At 47.3% G+C, this 24,546-nt stretch overlaps 1 protein-coding gene across 2 annotated transcripts in view; it reads left to right on the top strand.

Moving 5' to 3' along the window:
* RGS12 (regulator of G protein signaling 12) overlaps positions 1-24,546 on the top strand; it is a 163,588-nt gene that overhangs the window by 20,098 nt on the left and 118,944 nt on the right. For both annotated transcript variants that reach the window (XM_065404923.1, XM_065404924.1), the window contains exon 2: positions 15,347-15,463. In XM_065404923.1, the coding sequence (XP_065260995.1) occupies positions 15,347-15,463 (117 nt within the window). The remainder of the gene's footprint in view (positions 1-15,346; positions 15,464-24,546) is intronic.

Here is a 24,546-nt window from a genome sequence, read left to right as displayed (position 1 = left end):
CTCAACCTCCCTGGCTAGAGACAGAGCCATTAGTAGTCTGTTAAGGCTATTGTTCTTCTGTTTTCATTTCGCAGTTAGTGTCCCCAGTTCTAGTTGTAGTTATTCTTCCATTCATTTTTCCCTACCCTTTTCCCCACCTTTTTTCCCCCTTGAGGACTCTCCCCTTAGCAGGGTATGCCCAGCTCCCTGGGTTTCAAGAAGTGCCACACATGCAATGAGGCAATCCTGGTAACGAATAAGCCCTCTCAGTGCATCTGTTACCTCGGTGAGGGTCACATACAGCAAAAGTGTACCCTCTCAGTAGCTCCGGATGAGATCCTGCAAGGACAGAGAGCTCTACCAGAAGATTGTCTTCATGGAGGCAGTTCTCTGAGCTCAGTCTCCTGACAGATGTGTCTCTTCCCCACAACCTTCGACTTCTAAGGGAAGTTGGTTGAATTAGCAGGCTGGGGATTCCTCTCATAAGTCCTCTAAGAAGAGGGCAGGAAAACCCCTAAGTGATCCTCAGGATAGCTGCAAGCGATGTGTATCTCGCTCCATATCCTCGGCACCACCAGCACAGAGACCACAGTCCAGCACCCATGCATGGTAACTGTTGGCTACCAGTACTGTTGACAAGTCCACAGACAGTATGGGCATAGGCAGTGACTCTTCGGTACCTGAGTCCCCGCCTATCGGTATTGACATCATGGCATCGAGCCTTTACTGGGTACAGGGATATCTCCTCAGCTAAGCCATGCTCCTCCACTATCTAGTGAGGGTTTGGACAGTGAGCCAGAGGCGGCAGTCTCACAGTACTCCTCCCAGGCTCCATACAAGACCCACTACCAGCAAGGTCTGAGATAGTACCCCCAAATGGCTTCACCATCATCACCATCTTGGTATGGCCACTCATGGGCACCCCATACAGATCCTATACCACAATGGCCATATTGGGACCCTTGGGCGGCACACCGACAGCCTGCATTATGGGCTCCTAGCCTTGCCCAAGAATCCTCCAGGCATACTCCCTTGGTGACAGCATCTAAGGCCTCTGAACCATCGCAGGAGATGGAGGAGGTCATAACACCAAAGACCATATCCTTCTTCCTGGACGAAGCCGTCATGCCTCCCCCACCATCTCTGGCAGATGACTTCCGCCTTTTCCGGGAGCTGGCAAAGAGGATGGTGGACACCCTCTACATACTACTAGAGCAGGTAAAGGATACCCACCATCAGCTCCTGGACATCCTCCACTCTTCCTCCTCATCGAAGATTGCCCTCCAATCAATGAGGCCATTTTAGACCCGGCCAAAACAGTGGCAAATCCTGGCTTCGGTGGCACTAACTTGCAAGCGGGCAGATACAAAATATTACATCCCTGCAAATGAATCAGAGTTCCCTTTTTCCCCACCCAACACCCAATTCCATTGTGGTGGACGCTGTCAATTCCCGTGGCCGGCAACACCAGTCCAGGGCTACAGCCTACGGCAGGGACTGGAAGCGCCTTGATCTCTTTGGCAGGAAGGCATATTTGTTGGCCACCTTCCAGTTCCATATTGCCAATTAACAGGCACTCACAGACAAATATAACTACACAAATTACAACAAACTCAATTATTTTATTGACAAACTGCCAGAGGTGCTTTGGGAATCCTTCAAGGCTGTCATAAAGAAGGGGCAATTAGTATAAAAAACATCGCTATAATCGGCCCTCGATGCCACCGACGTGGCACCTAGGTCCATCTCCATGGTGGTGGTGATGCGATGGGCGTTATAGCTCCATTTGTTGGGATTCCTGAAAGAGGTGCAGTCCACGATGGAAGATCTTCCTTTTTGAGTGCACAAAGCTCTTTGCTGGAAAGACTGATGCCTTCCTTCGTACCCTAAAGGATTCCAGGGCTACCCTCTGGTGATTGGGAATCTATAGACTGGGGTAAAAGAGACGTTTTAGTCCCCAGTCTCAGCACAGACCTTACGCGTCTCAATATCAACCTCAGCACCATTATGAACTGCAAATTGAGAAAGGGAAGTTCCCAGAGCGCAAACTGTCTGGTCTGCAAGCCTCATCCCAATCTGCTGCTGTAAATGCCATTTTTGACAGGCAGGTTGAGGCGCTGCAAGACCACTCCCCACAACTGATGCAATCAACCATGGTTGTATACCCATTTGGCCACCGATTAGCAGTGTTCCGCTGTGCCTGGGAACGCATAATGTCGGACCAATGGGTTATAGAGATCGTCTGATCCAGGTACCCCATCTAGTTGACCTCTATACCCCCTCTGATATACCCTTCCTCATCCTTCAGGGACCTTTCTCATGAAAGTTCAACTTCTCTAGTTAGGAGCCATAGAACCACTAGCTCAACATCTACAAGGTAAGGGGTTCTACTGTCGTTACTTCCTAATACCTAAAATAAAGGGAGGTTGGAGACCCATATTGGACTTCATTGCTCTCAACAATTTGTCAAGGCTCAGAAGTTCAAGATGGTCACCTTATTGGTGATCATTCCAACACTGGAACAGGGAGACTGGTTTTCGGCCCTCAACCTCCAGGATGCCTACTTTCATATCTCGATCTTACTCGCTCGCAGGCAATTTCTCAGGTTCACTCTGGGAAACTACCATTACCAATACAGAGTCCTCCCCTACGGACTATCATTGGTCCCAAGAGTATTTTCCAAAGTTCTCTCAGTGGTAGCTGCTCACTTACGTTCACAAGGAATAACGATTTACCCATATCTGGACAACTGTCTCCTCAGAGCCTGATTTCTCCAAGAAGCCCACAAAGCCATCAACCCTATGATACACTTGTTACAGAACTGGGTTTACAGATCAACACCCAGAAGTCAACCCTCACTCCAGTGCAATGCCTGGCATTCCTGGAGGCTGACCTAGATGCCATACAGGCCAAATCCCTCCTCCTTCAACACAGGTTTCTATCCTTGATTTCGCTCATAGATACCATTCAATACAGTCCACAGATACCAGCCAGACTTTGCCTTGAACTCTTGGGGCACGTGTCAACAGGCCTGGCGGTGATACCACACGCTAGACTCCACATGCGATGCCTCCAACTATGGTTCAGTTCAGTTTAGAGACCAAACAGAGAGAGGCTGGACAAACCCCTGTTACTACCCACCAGGATCAAAAACTCCTTAAACTGGTGAAATGTCTCAGCCAATGTGTGCAAAGGGATCTCCTTCTCGCACACGTCACCATCATTGCTCCTTACCACCAATGCATCACTCATTGGGTGGGGTGTGCATGTAAATGGTCTCCTGACGCAAGGCAAATGGTTGCCTACAGAGATGTCTCTCCACATTGGTCTCCTTGAACTGAAAGCAGTCAGGAACACCTGTGTCCATTTCCTCCTGCTGATCACAGAATCACATACAAAGATCCTAATGGACAACATAGCCTGCATATACTACATCAACTGACAAGGGGGGGCCAAGTCTCCCTCCCTATGTGCAGAGGCAATGAGATTATGGAACTGGTGCATCTCCCACAACGTAACTCTGTCCGCAGCTTACCTCCCAGGAAAATAGACCTTGATAGTGGACCATCTCAGTCTCAAATTCTCACATGATCACGAGTGGGAGATATACTCATCAGTACGCCATGACTTATTCACATGATAGGGAACACTGTCCACAGACCTGTTTGCCACTTACCAGAACAAGAAATGTCCACACTACTGCTCCAGGGTGGGGACGAGGCAGCACTCTCTGGGCAATACCCTTCTACTCCCCTGGGACAAAGACTTTCTTTACACCTTTCCTGCGTTTCCACTACTACTGAAGGTCCTGCTAAAGATAAAAAGGGATGGCGCTAACATCATCCTGATTGCTCCTACTTGGCCGAGACAGACCTGGTATTCTTACCTAGCACAGCTCGCGATGTGCTTGCCGATCTCTCTCCCGACCTTTCTGCAGCTCCTCTCACAGGACAAAGGGCATATCCTGCATCCCAATTTAGGGATTCTCTGCCTCAAAGCATGGTTCCTGCTTGTTTCCAACACCTAGAGAACTCCTGCTCAAGGAAGATACCAGAGTTTCTATTGTACAGTAGAAAGTCCTCCACACGACAAACTTACCTGCAGAAATGGTCCAGGTTTCAGATTTGGTGCACGTCCCAACAAATCTCCCCAACATCCGTGACTCTTCCACACATCCGACCTAGATTATGCTCTGATCCTTATAAAGTCAGGATTATCCCTAAACTCTCTTAGGGTCCATCTAGCAGCTATTACAGACTATCACCAGCTTTTCGAAGGATACTCAGTGCTGTCACTCCCAAACACTAAAAGGTTCAAGGGTATAATAAACCTTTCCCCTCAACCTTGACTTTCTACCCCCATGTGGGACCTAAATCTCGTACTGAAAGGGCTGACTAGGCCCCCCTTGAGACCCATAGCCACCTGTTCACTTACATACCTCTTACTGAAAACAGCATTCCTGATAGCAATTACCTTGGCTAGAAGAATAGGAGAGAAAGCAGCTCTGATGGCGCATCCCCCGTACACAGTATTTTTTCCAGACAAGGTTACACTCACTGTAGCCAAAATTCATCCCTAAGGTAACCTCCCTGCTTCACATGAATCAAATTGATTCACCTTGCTATCTTCTACTTCAAGCCTCACCAAGACAATAGGGAGGCTATACTACATATCCTAGATGTTAGGAGAGCCCTGGCCTTCTACCTTGATAGGACAAATGCCTTCAGGAAGTCCCCTAGACTTTTCCTCTCTCTATGGCAGAAAGATCCAAGGGCTCAGCAATATCAGCCCAAAGACTCTCTAAGTGGGTCTCGAATTGTATCAGACAAATTTGTAACACGACTCCTCCAGAGTCGATCCGTACCCACTCCACAAGATCAATCTCCTCATCTCTCGCTGCCTTCAAGAATGTCCCTATCTCGGAGATCTGTAGAGCGGTGACATGGGCGTCAGACCACACTTTCTCAGAACACTATGCAATCACTGGCGACTCCGCCTCTGATGCCATCTTTGGCTCCACAGTACTGTCATCTGTAACTGATCTGATTCTGAAGTCCCAGCCCTTCAGAAGGGGTACTGCTTGGGGGGTCACGTACAGTGGAGTACCCACAGGGGGACACATCTCGAAGAACCATCGTTACTGCACAAGGTAACTTCTTCAATTTGTGTCCCTATGGGTACTCTGCAACCCTTCCTCCTCCCCTCTACTTCAGAGTTCTTGTCCATGACTCTGCGATAGAGAAGGAACTGAGGAGGGTTAGCCCATGTGCACTGACTAGCCTCATGGCACAGCACGAGGAGAGACTACATGTTGGGGCCCAACAGACACTGCTACCAAAGTTCTCCGATCAGCAGTGCAGGGATGAAGACACACCTATGGTGGAGCACCCATAGGGACACACATCTCGAAGAACCATAGTTACTGCACACGGTGAGTAACTTCTTCTTTCAGGCGTCTCAATAGACCATAGAATGGTTACAGAATGGCATACTTACAGGCATGGCAATGTAAGGTTATTATTTTTAAGAAACAGGAATGGCCCTAGCAAAAAAGATCTGTAGTGTTTACTCTTAAAAGATATTCTTTACTGTTTACATGTCCTGCTTGCCTTTTTGAGCACCATGTGGTGGTGTTGAGGGGAACTATGCTGCTGGCATACACTCCGCCATTAACAAATACACATTGCTAACTGGGGCTTCTCATAACTTTTGCATTGGTTCCTGGAGCAGAAATTCCTCCTATTGCTGTATTAATAAACGTTAAAATGGTGCCCAAAACTTATTGGGCTTAAGATCAGTTTCTGTCTCATCTGCGTCCACTGCAGGCTTCGCAGTGGGCTGTCCTTTGGGGGTGAATCAGCTCTTCCGAGTATGGACCCAGAATGTGCTGCTCCTGCTCCAAAGCCTGCTCTGGAACCAGTTTCAGCAACAGAGTGACTTCAGTGTCCCCATTCAGTGCCTGCTGCTTTCTCCCATCAGTCCCCATGCTGGATTCTGGAGCCAGCAGGGCACCATCCTGGCTGACTAGGTCATCATGCATCAGGATTAGCTCCATGCTGGGCACAGTGCCCAGCACCCAAACTCCTCATAATATGGGCATGATGTTGGCAAGTTGCCTGGGATGCGGTTCTGATCTCTGGTTTTACGGTACTTACTCTTGAGCTACTTAATCTGCTCCTTGCACTGGTCACCAATTCGGTAAATTTGCAAAGCTGCCAGCTTCTTCACTATTTGTGAGTATGTGTGGTCATTCCTAGTCCAGTTTTCCTGGCTTTGCACCAGAGATTTACCAATACTAGGTTGTGCTCTTGTGACCTTGAAGGAGTATGATTTGCAAAAGAGATGTTCTGTTCAGTCTGCATTGCAAACACAGAATGCTCTCTGGTGTATTTGCAACTCAGTGGTCAGAAAGGTTAACACTGACTCACTGAGCTGCTGCACTACACCAAGGGTGGTGGCTTCCATTTTCAAGATCCTTGGAATAGAGAGGAGAAAAGACGTTGGCCCGTGGGATTGTGGCATACTTTTTTGAGGACTCCCAGGACCTGAGTCAAGCAGGGCTATGTTTACACTACAAAACAATAGGGCTCGAACCCTGGGTCAAGGCTTGACCTGGTCTCAGATCCTGCAACCCCAGAGGGTCCTAGGACCCTGGGTCGAAGCCCTGAGTTAGCATGATTTGTGTGTGGATAGAAGTGGCGGATAGGCTTGAGTTTGAGTCTGAGCTTGGGCTTACACTGGAGTGTAGATGTACCCGGTGTCGTTCTTATCGGTTACCAGTGGGATACCACAGTTTGCACTCCCCCACCTAATTTTTAAAACCCTCTGTCTTTTGTTAGGGTCTGAGACAAAAACTTGTTTTTGGAGGGAAAAATACTTTTTCATGATTAATTTTACTGTGTGTCTTGTTTTGATGTTTTCATTTTACTTAATTTCTTACGGATTTTTTGTGTGGTATCTTTAGGTTACATGAGTGATAAGCTAAGGGGAGCTCTAATCCGGTCATTATTACTGTTTCATTTCTTATAGAACTCATCTGTACTAGCAATTTTTTTATTGACTACCCAGTTCTTTATAGAAAAATCTGCTATAACAATATCACCCAGTTTTGTTTATACTTTTGTATATACTTTTAGTAGTTTGAGGGTTTTTTCTGCTGGACACCTGGATTCTTAAAGATATGAAAATGCTGAGGAAAACTAGATACAGCTCAACACTCAATCATATGAAATTCCTAAATATAGGCCACTTACAGGTTAAAAACCAATTAGAATTCAAACACGCTCTTTGGTAATGCTATAATGATTTTGGAAGAATAGTTCATATGTAAATTAATATGCAAGAAAAAAAGGAAACTAAAAGGGTTAATATTTACTAACAGGTATAAGACTTCCTAAGTTGTCAGATGGATTTTCTAGTTTCTCTACCATTCTAGGGTTAGGCTTCAGGAATTTTGGCTTTCCTTTTCAGCCTCTGCTCAAACATCTATCTACTCTTCTGATTCTGGTTTATTGATCCAGAGATTATATGTTTCAGATAGAAAACATATCTTATACCACTATTTAACTAATAAATTGTAATAGACTTCATAGGCACTCTGTACCAAAAAAAAGAGAGAGTTCATCTAGCATATATGCACAATTCAAAGTATTTTTTAGCCAGATGGCAGTATGCTTCTTTGAAAAAGTCAGCTTCATCCTTACTAATTTTTCTACAGTAGTTCGTAGTACAGTAAAAGCTGTTTTATCAGACATGTTGGGAGAATGGGGGGTAAAAAATGCTGGTTAACTAAGGGTGAGGGAGTTTGGGTGTAGGAGGGGGCTCAGGGCAGCGGCTTGGGGTGGCAGATCCGGGGGGCCGCTCACCTCAGGCGACTCCCTGCAAGCAGTGACCTCTCCTGGCTGCTCCTAAGTGGAGGTGTGGCAGGCAGCTCTGCGCACTGCTTCCACAGCTCCCATTGGCTAATGGGAGCTGCGTTGCTAGCACTTGGGGCCCCATGCCAACTGGCTTATAAACCGGAATTTCATTGAAGATCAGAAATGCTGGTTTATAGAGCTTTCCTGTTGGTGAAGTGCCAGATAAAACAGCTTTTACTGTATATAACAAGGTGTGGCAAATTGCCGGCACCATTATGATGGGTCCTGCGCTTTCTCCTCTTGTGGGGGGTTCAGGGTGCCGTTTCTCGCCCCTGAACTGGGGTATCAACTGTCCCACTAGTGTCCCAGAAAAGGGGAGTGGAGAGGGAGGGACCCGGGCCCGCCCTCTACTCTGGGTCCCAGCCCAGGGGCCCTACGGATAGCGGCGAACCACTTGAACTAGCGATTCCTTCCCTTGGGCTACTTCCCTCTCCGGCCCTTCAGCTTGTGGGGCTTCCTGCCCTCTCTCCGCTTGGGCCAAGTTTCTCCCAACACCAAACCGCTCTCCTCCAGTCTGCTCTCTGCTCCAACACCAAACCACTCTGCTTCAACTCCTCCACCTGTCTGATTGAAGCAGGGGGGTTTTATCAGGTGACTAGCTTCAGGTGCTCTAATTGGCTTAATTGGTTTCAGGTGCTCTAATTAATCTGTAGCAGCCTCTCTTCCTTCTACAGGGAATAAGGCTCTCATCATCCTGGGACTTACATATCTCCCATCTATCACTCTGCTGCCCTCTGGCCATGCTATATCACAAAGGGTAATCAGTACTGTTATATCCTCCCTAAAAGTTCCTCTAACTACTGACTGACTACATGCATGTTAAAACCTTTCAATTACTAGTAGAAAACATCAGAGACACAGCCGCTGAAATCTTCCTTTACATCAGTGGTGCCCAGACTTTTCTCGTTATACCCCTGTTTACCAGTAATGGAGTCTGTCCAATCCCCCTCCCCCATTACTGCACAACTGACTCAGCAGAGGACCTTGGGCTGAAGGCAGAGTTGGGAGCTGAACTGGGGATGGGGGTGGAGCTGAGGCTAGAGGCAGAGCTGGCCTGGGGGTGCAGAGGGAATGAGGGCAGAGCTGACCTGGGGACGGAGTGGAGCTGCTGCTGGAGCCAGAGCTCGCCTGGGGCTGGAGTGGAGCTGGGGCCAGAGCTGTGGCTGTGGGACGAGCAGAACTGCAGCTGGGGGCAGAGTGGGACTCGGTGGTGCTCCCTCCCCACCCCCCGTGGGAGCTATCCTGGGCCCTGATGTGTGCCCCCATACAGTTTGGGGACCACTGCTTTATGCAAATAAATGCTGTGACTTCCTACAGGCTAGCAGATTTGCAGATTCTAATTGTAATAGCTATTTTCTGTTCAAGCATTAGGTGCTTTTTCCTCCGTAGATTCTCACTAAAAGTCTTTGGTTGTAGTTAACTGGAGATACCTGTTCCTGTAAGATTTTTTTGTGTGTGTGCATGAGATAAATAGACTTCCAACTTATTTCCTCTTCCAGAGACCAGGCCCATTTGTACAGACTAAATCTCTGGAACGAGAAGGCAGGGGAAGAGAGACTTCAGCAATAACTTACTGGGAAATTTAAATATTTTGCAGAGAGATTCAAGAAGTAGTCTTTCTTTAGCAGTGTCTAGTTCTCTTCGTCTCCCATAGGTAGCTCTAACTCAGCTCTTTAGTGCAAGAAAGAGACCATTAGGAAACACTTTTTTTTTTTTTTTTAAAGTGCCATTTCAAAACACTTATGCCTTGTCCAAATTGGCCAGGCAAATGGTTAACTTTAACTGGTTTGCACCTTTTTATAAGCAGTTCTCTAGCATTACTTTATTCTTGGTATAGATGGGGCTGTATTTCTCACTTTCTTTATTGGGGTCATATTTCTCATTTTCTTTCTTATGCTATGACTGGATTCTAACCAAGTACTAGATATTTATTTTTGTACAAGTGTCAGAAAACCTTACATCAAATTTTGACTGGGTGCTAATTTCCTGTTCTGTTTTGTACTCCTACGTGATTCTTCTAAGTGTTTTTTTTTTCATCCTCCCTTTCATTCTGTGTCTCTGTATTTACAGACCCTATATAACCCAAGAGGCTTTTAGTTTTAAACTCAGACATCAACATTTGCTGAATAACCAAATCTAGTGATTCTGAAGATTGCAGATCAATTTCATTTTCTCTTAGAATGCAATTGGAGTTACCTTAAAGCAGGCCTCCCCACCCCCTAAATCAGGGATCGGCAACCTTTGGCACGCGGCTCGCCAGGGTAAGCCCCTTGCCGGGCCGGGCTGGTTTATTTACCTGCCGCATCCACAGGTTTGGCTGATCTCGGATCCCACTGGCCGCGGTTTGCCGCTCCAGGCCAATGGGGGCCACAGCCAGTGGGAGCTGCGATCAGCCAAACCTGCGGACGCAGCAGGTAAACAAACGGGCCCGCCGCGGTGTTTACCCTGGTGAGCCGCGTTCCAAAGGTTGCTGATCCCTGCCCTAAATTTAGATGTAACTAGTTTCTAAAATCTTTTGCATTATATTTTATCTGTACATGATAAACACTCAAGAGTATCACACAGGGATTGCCACCTTTTAAACCTATGTTGGGCAATTATTTCTGTGTTCTCTTTGGGCTGCACTGGGAAACAAAGTGAAAATGTCATGTTCTCCTTTGTCCCAGATGTGTTTGCCCAGTTTTGATATTTGGTTTTCTTTCTCATCACCCTTCTGTTATGAAAGATGGATACCTGCTGGGAAAGCTTTTGTTTTTGGTGATACTACAGAGTAGCATTGAGAAGCATGCATTAAAGTGTACTTTAATACTTTCTCAGTTGGCTTCAGTATGCCATTTGCCCTCCAAAGTACTGATGTAACTATTGCTGCTAGCCTTTGGAGTTCCTCCTGCCTTACATTCCTCAGGGGGAGGGCTAGCTCAGTGGTTTGAGCGTTGGCCTGCTAAACCCAGGGTTGTGAGTTCAATCCTTGAGGGGGCCACTTAGGGATCTAGGGCAAAAAATCAGTACTTGGTCCTGCTAGTGAAGGCAGCGGGCTGGACTTGATGACCTTTCGGGGTCCCTTCCAGTTCTAGGAGATAGGTATATCTCCATATATTATTATTATTATATTATTTTTGTTTGTTCTCACTAAATGAAAGATTTAATAAATGTAAAGGTGGTACTTCCATAGTTAAAATGTGGTGAAACTTTCTGAAACTTACATGCAAGTAATTTACATCCTTACATACAAGGAACATCAAGTGTCACTAGTAATAACTTTCAAGGTGCCATGCTATTGTTTTGACTATCTGTAATTAATACTGATGCATTCTGCTGAATTTGCCATGGAGTCTACCCTTTGCTGCAGAGTATTGCGTCAGATCTAAGCTTTCATTTTGCAGGGGGAAAAGTTATTTTAGATCTTAGGATTGCAAAGAGCCTTAAAATATAAACCACGCATGAACCAATGCAATAATACCTGTCTGGATCTGCAGATCACTTGCAAATTATCTCAGAGATATGAAATGCCCTGTTTAGCTCAATGGGTGTTAATGTTGAAACCTAAGGATGGCAACTTTGAATGTCAGCATACTAAACTGATGATAATTTTATAGCCGAAATATCTAGCTAATGTGCTTGTTCCAGTCTGACATTGTTCCTGGGTGTCAAAAACCTCAAGAGTCTACTTTTCAGCTTCTCCCTGACAGCTTCTATGGTGCAGTTATTCATTGTCAGTACACTGAAAATTGAAAATATGGGGCAGAACAAAGATATTTCAATATAAAAAACACAGGGAATACTACATCATTTGTTTTCATAGTGAGATAAGAACCTCCTTATTTAAAGCTTTCCTGAAATGCCCCAGAAACAAGAAGGGCTTTCTCCAGAATTTGGGTCCAGCTTCCTGAAAAGTACACTGGGCTGTGGCAATCCATCTTACAATAAAGAAGACTTCCAAATGGAGTCTTTAGTAAATATACACCAATGAGAATTGCAAAGTCACCAATGAGAGTCATATTGTTAAAGAATATCATTGAATACCTGTGGGTAAATAAACAGATATTCATTTTCTTCCGAGAAGATGCCAAAAATATATCATCCTATAAAACAGTGATATAACTTCATAGTGTTCTGTTTTTCCCCCTACTTTGTACAATCAGCTGTGAACATCTAATTATAAGAATCTGGAATTATTTTTGTTTAATGTAAATTTCAAATGCAGAAAAACAAAACACTTAGGGGAAAAAAAAGAAATATTTTAGAGTTGGAAACAGTGACTCTCCTAAAGGCAGAAAAGAAAAAAAATTGAAGGAAAAGTAATAGAAAGCTGCCATTTAAAAACCATGCAGTCGCTAATAAATATTCTTGAGACACAAGATAGGTCAGGTAATATCTTTTATTGGAGCAACTTCTCTTGAGAGAGACCAAGTTTCGAGACAGAGCTCTTCTTCAGGTCTGGGAAATGTCACACAGAAAAATTATAAAAGACAAAAAAACCCTATCATTTCTGGGTGAACACTTTTCACAAAGCAATTATAGTTCGCTATATCTGACTTTTCAGTCATCATCCTCAAAGGAAAACTGCACAGCGTCTTCAAAAGACAAGCTTAAGAGCTTAAGTTCATAACTTTGCTAGACCCTAAAAATCATGGATGGAATAGAGACACTGGAATTATGGCTTTTTACAATGGTCTATAACCCATTAAACCCACTGCTTCTTTTCTTGTGTGCTTCCCCCCCGTGACTGGAGAGGTATTATCTGGCTACTTCACCTGAAACGGTCCCTCTAAATATGTTTACTTATGCTAAACAATCTTTTCACCTTGTATTTAGTTGTGACGCTCTGAGTACATTTCCCAGACCTGAAGAAGAACTCTGTGTAAGCTTGAAAGCTTGTCTCTCTCTCCAAGAGAAGTTGGGCCAATAAAATGGTCTCCCCAGGTTTCTGTAATATCCTGGGACCAACAAAGCCATGACAACATAGCATATTCTTGTAAACTTGCATCCTTCCTCACCACAGCAGATGAAATAAGGGATAGTTAAGTATGATATAATTAAAAGGAACATTTTAAGACAACATAAATTGGGAGTGGTTAATGCGCCTCTTCAATGTTGCCTGGAAGGCGGGTGCAGTACCTTTGGACTGGCAAACTGGGGTGGTGGTCCCGATCTTTAAGGAAGGATACCAGAGGGTGTGTTCCAACTATAGGGGGATCACACTCCTCAGCCTCCTCGGCAAAGCCTATGCCAGGGTGCTTGAGGGGAGGTTACGCTCGTTAGTTGTATCTCGGATTCAGGAGGAACAATGTGGATTCTGTCCTGGCCTTGGAACAACTGACCAGCTCTTTGCTCTCTTGCAGATACTCAAGGGATCGTGGGAGTTTGCTAATCCAGTCTACCTTTGTTTTGTAGACCTGGAGAAGTCCTATGACTGCATTCCCTTAGATGTCTTGTGGGAAGTGCTGCTGGGAGTATAAGGTGCCGGTGCTGCTTTTGCATGCTATCCGGGCCCTCTGCTCTCAGAGTGAGAGTTGTGTTTGTATTCTTGGCATTAAGTTGAGTTCGTTCAAGGTGAATGATGGACTCCACCAAAGGTGCATCTTGTCCCCACTCCTGTTCGTAATTTTCATGCACAGAATATCAAGGCGCAGCCGAGCTGTGGAGTGCATCCGGTACGGGGACTCGGAGGTAGCATCTCTGCTCTTTGCAGATGAAGATGTCCTTCTTGCTTCTTCAGACTGTGATCTCCGAATGTTTTGCAGCTGAGTGTGAAGCGGCTGGGATGAGAATCAGCACCTCCAAATAAGAGGTCATGGTCCTCTCCTAGAAGAAAGTGGACTGCTCTCTCTAGGTGCGGCGGGGGCTGCTACATTTAGTGGAAGAGTTTAAATATCTAGGGGTCTTGTTCACGAGTGATGGCAAGTTGGGAGCATGAGATCAACTGGCGGATTGGTGCGGTGATGGCAGTGATGCGGGCGCTGTGCTGATCTATGGTGGTGAAGCGGGAGCTGAGTTCTTGGACAAAGCTCTCAGTTTACAGGTCGCTGAAAGAACGAGATCGCGGGTACAAGCGCAGAAATGAAGTTTCTCCGCAGGGTGACTGGGCTTACTCTCTGAGACAGGGTGAGGAGCTCGGCTATTTGGGAGGGCCTTGGAGTAGAGCCACTCCTCCTCTGGATCAAGAGGAGCTAGTTGAGGTGGTTTGGGCACCTGTTAAGGATGCCCCCTGGGAGGCTTCCATTGGAACTTTTCCAGAAACGTTGCATTGGGTGGAGGCCTTGAGGCCGACCCAGGACGTGCTGGAGGGATTATATCTCTTGGCTGGCCTGGGAATGGTGGGGAATCCCCCAGGAGGAGCTGAAACATGTTGCGGAGGAAAAATAGGTCGGGTCTTCCCTATTCTCCATGCTGCTGCCACGACCTTTGCTGGGAAAAACGGCCTAAAGGAGGAGGAGGAAGAAGAAGAAGAAGAAGAAGATGATAAATTGGGGGAAGTTTCAGATACATGGAGCAACAAAAATAGTGACTCTCCAGCTGTGGATGGTGTGGGGAGGGAGAAAGAAACAACAGAGAAGAGGCCCTCACTAAAGAGAAACTGAGCTTGGTGGAACATCTCCATAGAGATGTTTGAAATCCAGAAGACCATTTTGATTTAACTTTGGAGGTGGATTACAATGCCATTTATGGTTGAGGATAGGGGTGCTATAACTCTGTTCTCCAAAGCTAAAGAGTAGTCAGTGACTTCATTTTAGACCTCATGCGAGAAAGTGGGAATTTATTGATATTAGGCCATAAAAAGGGAATGTCAGTAATCGAAGTGGGGACACAAGAAAATTTTACTCTCAACTTGATGTCAGTTTCATTTGTCTGGATGTAATAAGATAACTTTGATGCTGCATCCGATCAGTTCCAAAATTTCAGGGAATGTTCCAGCTGTGTTTAAAGCATACAGAAAGAGTGCATCAAAGATTGGGTAAGATGGATTCTAGTATTGTTGTAGCATCATATGGAGGAAATGTGAGTAAGCATTTTATAGTCATTATAACATAGGGGTAGGTCTCTCTTATGTTCGAATATGGGCATCCATGTTGCTAATAATTACACATAGAATTTACTTTATGCAGATGAGTAGTCTCACTGATTACTCATGTTCATAAAGTCAGTTGTGTCTAAATGTTTGAAGGACTAGGGACTTTGGCTGGAAAAGTCACCTCATGAACTTAAGTATGTCACTTGGGTAGAGAATTTCAGAGACAGAAAGGGGAGACAGTTGCCTAACACCCATTCAAAATGGGAACCTAACTCACTTTTATTACTTTTATTGAAGAGCTTCTTCCTTGCTGTTCAATGTGCCTGTCAACACAATTCTCTAGAAATCAGATGTTGTCTCTGAGGAGTTGTTCTATGTAAATAAAGTACTAAAATAAAATACAAGTATAAGTAACCCTATATTTTCTATTGTGTTTTAGGGTGCCAAATTTGGACATCCAGTTGGATTAGCCCTGGCTCCCCAACGTTCGTCTGTTCGGAGATCATTTGGAAGATGTAAGCGATTTAGCATTACTCGTTCACTGGATGATCTTGAGGTAATTTAAGCTTACATAAAACATTATGTTAAACTTTTAAATGATTCCTGGAGAGTAATATTTTAGTAATTTTGCCAATGATACAGGATCTGTGGAAGCAACAAATACAGTGCTGAGAGCTGCCTGACTGAGCATCTGTTCCGTAGTAATCAGCAAGGGGAGCTAGAGGGAGAGGAGGTTGAAGGAGGCTTCATTCCTTCCTCTCTTCTAGTGCGGTCTCCCCAATGGCTGCTTTATGGGGGGGGGTGGGCGGGGGAAGGAGAGAAAGATGGGACACCAACTAATCTACCTGTCTCTTCCAATTTGGAAGTAAGAAAGGTACTTCAGAAGTGGGAGCAAAAAGACTGAGAGCCCTTGGCATGGGGGGAGGAAGGAATGGGAAGGAACACAAAGCCCCTGGCATGAAGGGAAGAATGGGGGATCCTGGTTTGGATGGGTGGGGGAAAAAGGAGTAATTGGAGCACATGAAGTCCCAGGCATAGGTGGGCAATTGCGGGCAGGCAAATGGAGTCTTGAGCATGGGGGTGAGAAAAAGGGGGAATCAGAAAATGGAGGGATGCAATGGTGTGTTGATGCAATGAGTGCTCAGTCTACAGAAGCAATGAACTGTGCGACCCTATAGTCCAATTATTCATTACTTTATTTCTCTCTTCCCGAATATCTGTTTATTTCTCAAATATTTTGAAGCAAGAAAAAAGCAAATATTCTTTATTGAGAACAATATCTATATTCCTGTCTGAAGTTTTAAAATAATGTGATTTTTTTTTAAACCATATACTCAGAAGTTTAAAATGGTAGGCTGTCCTTTAAACATCAAAGCAAAATAATCTGAGTGGAGACCTAGGCCTGGTCTACACTAGGAGTTTATGTCGAATTTAGCACCGTTACATCGAATTAACTCTGCACCCGTCCACACCACGAAGCTATTTAGTTCGACATAGAGGTCTCTTAAATTCGACTTCTGTACTCCTCCCCAACGAGGGGAGTAGCGCTAAATTCGACATGGCCATGTCGAATTAGACTAGGTGTGGATGGAAATCGACGGTAATAGCTCCGGGAGCTATCCCACAGTGCACCACTCTGTTGACGCTCTGGACAGCAGTCCGAGCTCGGATGCTCTGACCAGCCACACAGGAAAAGCCCCGGGAAAATTTGAATTCTTTTTCCTGTCTGGGCAGTTTGAATCTCATTTCCTGTTTGGACATCGTGGCGAGCTCAGCAGCACTGGCAACGATGCAGAGCTCTCCAGCAGAGATGGCCATGCAATCTCAGAATAGAAAGAGGGCCCCAGCATGGACTGATCGGGAAGTCTTGGATCTGATCGCTGTTTGGGGCGATGAGTCCGTGCTTTCCGAGCTGCGATCGAAAAGACGGAATGCAAAGATCTACGAGAAGATCTCTAAAGGCATGGCAGAGAGAGGATACAGCCGGGATGCAATGCAGTGCCGCGTGAAAATCAAGGAGCTGAGACAAGGCTACCAGAAGACCAAAGAGGCAAACGGACACTCCGGATCCCAGCCCCAGACATCCTGTTTCTACGAGGCATTCCATCCTAGGTGCGGCCGCCACCACTACCCCACCACTGACCGTGGACTCTGAGGATGGGATATTGTCGACGGCCGCTTCCTCGGACATGTTAGTGGACGGGGAAGATGAGGAAGGAGATGAGGACGAGGCAGTCGACAGCGCTTACAACGCTGATTTCCCCGACAGCCAGGATCTCTTCATCACCCTTACAGAGCTCCCCTACCAACCGTCCCCAGGCGTTAACCCGGACACAGAATCAGGGGAAGGATCGGTCAGTAAGTGTTTTAAACATGTAAACATTTACTTTTAACAGAACAGGAATATTAACAATATTAACAATGGGTTTTGCATGATTACTTTGCCCTAGGCGCTTAACGTCTCAGTCCTTGGCAGTGCAACTACTGAAAAAAAATCCGGTCTATATGTCCGGGGATAGAGCTGAAATCCTCCAGGGACATCTCTACGAAGCTCTCCTGGAGGTAATTGGAAAGCCGTTGCATGAGGTTCCTTGGGAGAGCAGCCTTATTGGGTCCTCTGTAGTACGAAACATTTCCGCACCAGGAGACAAGCAAGTACTCGGGGATCATTGCCTTGCAGAGCATGGCGGCATACGGCCCTGGTCTTTGCAGGCTTTCCCGAAGCATCCGTTCTTTCTCCGTCTCTGAAATCCTCATCAGAGTGATGTCGCTCATGGTGACCTGCTTTGAATTAGGTAGGGGAATGTTAGTATTGGGACTGCTTGCCTGTTCCTTTACAGAACTGTAACCGGCGGTTTACAGCCACGCGGTGGAGGCGGGAGAGGGGCAGCATACAGGGATCTTTCCCTGGGACAGCCGCGAGGGGGTGGGACAGGGGCAGAGTTCATGCTTGCCGGATTGCTGGCAGCAGGGACTGGCATTGCTTTGAACGTGAAAGGAGGCCAGTGCTATTATTAAAGTTTTAAGCAGCCACAAGTCTACGGCTTACCATGTCGGCCTGCTACACAAATTCCGGTGTCCTGCCCCGCTTCTCTGATCTGCACTGCAAGACCCCAGGCACTGAATGCGAAGGCCGAAAATTCGACCTTGTCCTGAGTGCGCATGTGATAGGTGCTGTGCATGGTCTTGTTCACAGAGAAAGACTATGTTCTTTGTTCACAACTAAATTTATCTTTCTGAGGAATTCACTCCCTTTTTCCCATCCCACAGCTGCGACTGTCTCCCGACCTAGCCTGGCATCACACTCCCAGAGGCTAGCGCAGATTAGGCGTAGGAAGAAGAGGACACGGGAGGACATGTTCTCGGAACTTATGGGCTGCTCCCGAGCCCAGGCAGCCCAGCAGACCCAGTGGAGGGAGAACTTGTCCCAAATGCACCGATCACACATGGAACGGCAGGAGAGATGGTGGCAGGAAGACCAGCAGGCGACTCAAACGCTGCTTGGACTAATGAGGGAGCAAACGGACACGCTCCGGTGCCTTGTGGATGTTCTGCAGGACCGGAGGCAGGAGGACAGAGCCCCGCTGCAGTCTATCTCTAACCGCCCTCCCCCGCCACAAAGTCCCATACCCCCCTCACCCAAAGTCCCAAGAAGGAGGGGCGGCAGAGTCCGTGAAAACTCTCGCTCCACCCCTGCAGACTGCTCAAGTACCAGAAGGCTCTCATTCCCCAAAATTTGATAAGTCCTTTCCTTCCCACCTCACCCAAGCCCCCGTCCAAGTTTCATCCCCCAGTTTCATGTGTAGTTGCTAATAAAAAATACGTTTCTGTTAATTACTGTTTCCATCATGTTCTTTTAGAGGAGAGTCTGTCTGAAGGGGGGGAAGGGGGTTGGTAATTGGACAGGACAGTCACCTTGACCAGGGTACAGAGGCGGGGGCAGGTTCAGCAGCAGGGCACACACACATTGCAGTCACTAGTTACCCTGGTCAGTCTGGGAGGTGGTTTTCATGTTCTGTGTGTGTGTGTGGGGGGGGGGGGGGGCGCTATGTGACTTTGTGGCGGGGGAGGGCGGTTAGAGATCTTATGCAGCGGGGTGGCAGGCTCCGTTGAAACAACCAGTCCACCAGTGCGGAGCCTGTCATTCCTGGAGTTTAGAAGCATTCTTTGCATCACTACACTACACCCGCTCCCCACCACAGTCTGCGTCCCAGGTTCAACACTTTACCGAGAAAACAGTAATAAAGAAAACTGTGTTCATTAACAAAATTCAAGTGATTTTATTTTTAAACGTGTGTTGGAAGGGTGGGAACGGAGTGAATGGGGTATGTAACTGGAGAGGATAGTGAACATTTACTGGGTAAAGAAACGGGGGCAGGTTCAGCTTCTCTGTAAACAAACTTAATAGTCACAGGTTACCCTGCTCACTCAGGAACCTAGCTTTCAAAGCCTCCCGGATGCACAGCGCGTCCCGCTGGGCTCTTCTAATCACCCGGCTGTCTGGCTGGGCGTAATCAGCAGCCAGGCTATTTGCCTCAACCTCCCACCCCGCCATAAAGGTCTCCCCCTTGCTCTCACAGAGATTGTGGAGCACACAGCAAGCTGCAATAACAATGGGGATATTGGTTTCGCTGAGATCACAGCGAGTCAGTAAGGTTCTCCATCTCCCCTTGAGACGGCCAAAAGCACACTCCACCACCATTCTGCACTTGCTCAGCCGGTAGTTGAAGAGTTCTTTTTCAGTGTCCAGGGCGCCAGTATAGGGCTTCATGAGCCAGGGCATTAGCGGGTAGGCTGGGTCCCCGAGGATGATTATAGGCATCTCCACATCCCCAAGAGTTATTTTGTGGTCCGGGAAGTAAATACCTTCCTGCAGCCGTCTAACAGACCAGAGTTCCTGAAAACACGAGCGTCATGAACCTTGCCCGGCCATCCGACGTTGATGTTTGTAAAACGTCCCCTATGGTCCACCAGTGCTTGCAGTACCATTGAAAAGTAGCCCTTTCGGTTAATGTACTGGCTGGCCTGGTGGTCCGGTCCCAGGATAGGGATGTGAGTTCCATCTATAGCCCCACCGCAGTTTGGGAATCCCATCGCGGCGAAGCCATCTATGATGACCTGCGCGTTTCCCAGGGTCACTACCTTTGAGAGCAGTAGCTCAACGATTGCGTTGGCTACTTGCATGACAACAACCCCCATGGTAGATTTGCCCACGCCAAAGTGGTTCGCGACTGACCGGTAGCTGTCCGGCGTTGCAAGCTTCCAGAGGGCTATGGGCACTCGCTTCTGGACATTCAGGGCTGCTCGCATCCGGGTGTCATTGCGCTTCAGGGCAGGGGACAGCAACTCACAAAGTTCCATGAAAGTCCCCTTCCGCATGCGAAAGTTTCGCAGCCACTGTGATTGATCCCAGACCTGCAGCACTATGCGGTCCCAACAGTCCGTGCTTGTTTCCCGGGCCCAGAATCGCCGATCCACAACATCAACATGACCCATTGCCACCATGATGTCCTTGGTGCGGGGTCCCGTGCTTTGTGACAGGTCTGTGCCACTCTCAGACTTCAGGTCCTCACCGCGCTGCCGTAGCCTCCTCGCCCGATTTCTCAGCATCTGCCTCTGGGAAAGGTGGATGATAAGGTGCGAGGTGTTGACAACGGCCATAACTGCAGCGATGGTTGCAGCAGGCTCCATGCTCGCAGTGCTGTGGCGTCCGCGCTGTCACTGACCAGAAAAGTGCGCAAACTGATTTCCCGCCGGCGCTTTCAGGGAGGGAGGGCGGGAGTGACGGTTGGATGACGACAGTTACCCAAAAGCACCCTCGACACATTTTTTTACCCAGAAGGCATTGGCGGCTCGACCCAGAATTCCAATGGGCAGCGGGGACTGCGGGAACTGTGGGATAGCTGCCCACAGTGCACCGCTTCCAATGTCGACGCTTGCCCCGTTAGTGTGGACTCACAAAGTCGAATTACTGTCCTTAGTGTGGACACACACGTTCGACTTTGTAATATCGATTCCATATATTCGATTTAAGTAAAATCGAACTACTCTCGTAGTGTAGACATACCCCTAGTGTGAGAAATATTAGCCCGGGCAGTAATTTGAAAAACGTCATAAGTGAACGGAAAAAAAAGTGTTTGGAATGGAAGTGTCTAGTTCTAAATATAGTAGTATTACTGCAGCACTATAATTCAGTATTATAATCACCAAACAACCATTATTTCTACTAAAGTAGAACAGAATACAGTCTTCAGTACTGATGAGCAGGATAAGTTGTATTCCACGTAGTTTCTTGTACATGGGTATTTTGAATGTAGCTCAGTCAGTTTAATCAACTGAGTTTTTGTTAGCCCATTTTGTAAGAGTATGAGTTCGTTCCAATGTGTTTGGGTAACATTTCCTCTCTCAGGCCATTTTGCCTGGTGCTATGTACCAATTGTCTGCCTGGTTTCCAGGGCCGGCTCTATCATTTTTGCTGCCCCAAGCAAAAAAAAAAAAAAAAAAAAAAAAAGCTTGGACTTCCGCCACCCGAACTGCCGAAGCGCAAAAAAAAAAAAAAAGCTGCTCGGACTCTGCCACCCCAAGAATGGACGGAATGCCGCCCTTTAGCATGTGCCACCCCAGGCACGTGCTTGCTCTGCTGGTGCCTGGAGCCGGCCCTGCTGGTTTCCTTCCCCAAATGTGGTCGTATGATTCCTTTCGGATTCTCTGTTGTTAAAGGAGCTATTTAAATGTAAAATATTGTATGTATATACTGTTATAACTAATTTGAAAATATTCTGCCTCTTGCCTTCAAAAAAAAGTCATTCAGAGATTTAAACATGAATAAACAATATTCTTATGAGGTCAGAACTGTGTAATATCACAGGTGCCTGCTTACTTGCAGAAACCAGTTTATGCATTGACAGAAGTGGTAAATTTTTATATTCTAACTTTGACTCGTAGAATTTATTCCTTAGATGATATTTTTACTGGCAGATATTTTGAACAAGTTTACTATTAACTTGCAGAGAGGGAAAAAGAGATAGGGAGGGAACCAAGTAAATGCACAATAATTCCAAGACTATGTAGTGTTACAGAAAATGATGTATAGAGTACCAAACATATGGCTGTAGTCCAAACCTTTTTGATAATTCTGGGTCCTGGGAGTTGCAGTCATTCACAAAGGGCAGAATATAGTCCATTATCTCTTACAAATCAGAGACAAATTCTGTCCAAGCATTATGTATAGTAATTGCTAGCAATATCTTAGCAGTCAGGTCTTCACAAAAAGACACCTAGAAATTTGATTTTCATGGGATAACAAGAAAGGGGGCTGGTTGTGTCTGCCTGTACAAGAGTGGGTCCTCAAAATAGCCAAAGACTTGTGGCAGACCTCCTCCTCCATCCCTCCCACTTTGAAACGGGCTGAGAAAAAAGTACTTTGTGCTGGCCAAAGGTTTTGAATACCTTTATACCCACCCGCCCCGGGCTCGTTGGTTGTGTCTGTGGCCAACGAGAAAGACAAGCGGGTCCCCACCTCCTTGACTCCCAAAAACAAAGAGTCCAAAAAACTCGATTTATTTGGGAGAAAATTTTATTCAACCACCAGCCTGCAATTTTGGTTGGCGAACCATCAAGCGGTACAATTTTAATCTCTGGGATGGCCTTAAAAATTTCAGGAATCCCTCCCTCAAGGTCTGGCCCAAGAGTTTGGCACCCTGGTGGAGGAGTGTACTGCGGCGGCCAGATGTTCCCTGGAGATGGCATGGGATGTGGCAGACTCGGCAGCAAGGGTGGTCGCATCGGCGGTGGTCATGCGATGCAGCTCCTGGGTCCAAACAGCGGGCCTCTTCCAGGAGATGCAGGCCTCGATCCAGGACTTCCCCTTTGATGGAGTTGGTCTGTTCTCGGATCAAACAAATGCCAGGCTGCACGGGTTGAAGGACACTAGGGCTACCCCTTTGCTCGTTGGGCATACACACACCGCAATCAGCCAGGAATTTTTTCCAGCCACCACCGCCGCCAATATCCTGGCAACCCCGTCAGGGATCTACAATGAGAAGGGATGCTAGTTTTAATTGTCATCGCCCTTCTTCCTCCCACTCACCGCCTTTCCCCATACCGCTTGGCCTGGTTGTGGGTTATGTCAGACTGCTGGGTCTTGGACATAGTAGCTCGGGGCTATACCCTACAGTTCTTGGCTGCCCCTTCTTCCCACCCCCCCATTTTCCTGTCTGTCTTCAGGGACCCTTCTCACGAGCAACTCCTTGTTCAGGAGGTCGAGAAGCTCCTGGGTTTGGGGGCTGTGGAGGAAGTTCCTCGGGACATGGGGAAGAGGATTCTACTTCCGCTACTCGAAGCTCGAAGGCCAAAGGGGGCCTCAGACCCATCCCGCGTGGCCTCAACAAGTCTCTCAAGAAGTTGAAGTTCCACATGGTCTCCCTGGCCTCCATCGTTCCTTCCCTGGATCCGGGGGACTGATACACCGCCTTCAACTTAAAGGACGCTTACTTTTCTGTCTCCACATTTCCGCATCACAGGCATTTCCTGCATTTCATAGTGGCTGGGCGCCACTTCCAGTTCACAGTGCTACTCTTTGGCCTGTCCTCGGCCCCGAGAGTGTTCACGAAATGCATGGCGCCGTTAGTGGCTTACCTGAGACGTTGAGATCTTCCCATATCTTGACGACTGGTTCATCAAGGGCAGGTCTCCGGAGCAGGTGCAATGGAGCCTCGATCTGGTGTGGTTCATCTGCAACAATCTGGGCCTGTTAATAAACACAGAGAAGTCCACATTAACGCCAGTCCAATGCATAGAGTTTATTGGAGCGGTTCTCGACTCCATGCGAGCCACGGTCTTCCGTCCAGAAGCGCGCTTTCAGGCCATGTCGGGCTTGATCGCCCACATAAAGAGCCATCCTCTCACTACAGCCCACATGTGCCTACAGCTAATGGGCCACATGGCCGTGTGCACGTACGTGCCCGACTTCATCTACAGCCTGTGCAGGCGTGGCTGGCTTTGGTCTATATCCCGAGCAGACACACCCCGGACCACGTCCTCCTGTCCTTGGACTGGTGGCTGGATCCCAAGTCGGTGCTGCAGGGGGTTCCCTTTGTGACCCTGTCTCCATCGCTCACCCTGGTCTCGGAGGCGTCGGACCTGGGCTGGGGAGCCCATCTGGGCGAGCTCAGCACCCAGGGCCTCTGGCTACACAGCGATCTGGCCTTCATATCAACGTCAGGGAGCTCAGAGTGGTTCGCCTGGCATGCCAGGTGTTCTTGCCCCACCTGAAGGGCAGGGTGGTGCAGATCCTGACAGACAATACGGCCGCAATGTATTACATCAACAGGCAGGGTGGTGCCAGATCTTTGGCCCTTTGTCAGGAGGCGCTCAGCCTCTGAGACTTTTATGTGTGGCATGCCATTCATCTGGTGGTCTCCCACCTGCCTGGAACCAGGAACGTCCTAGTGGATCGCCTCAGCAAGACCTTCTTGTCTCGCCACGAATGGTCGCTTCATCCGGAGGTGGTCAGCCTAATCTTCTATGGGTGGGGGGCGCTAGTGGACCTGTTTGCATCCAGGCGGAACAGAAAGTACCACGTGTTCTGTTCTCTGCAGGGCATGGACAAGGGCTTCCTGTTGGCCTTCCTGATTCCGT

Source organism: Emys orbicularis, chromosome 5 (genome assembly GCF_028017835.1).
Source record: "Emys orbicularis isolate rEmyOrb1 chromosome 5, rEmyOrb1.hap1, whole genome shotgun sequence".
Classification (NCBI taxonomy): Eukaryota; Metazoa; Chordata; order Testudines; family Emydidae; genus Emys; species Emys orbicularis.
This window is presented reverse-complemented; position numbering and strand designations above follow the sequence as displayed.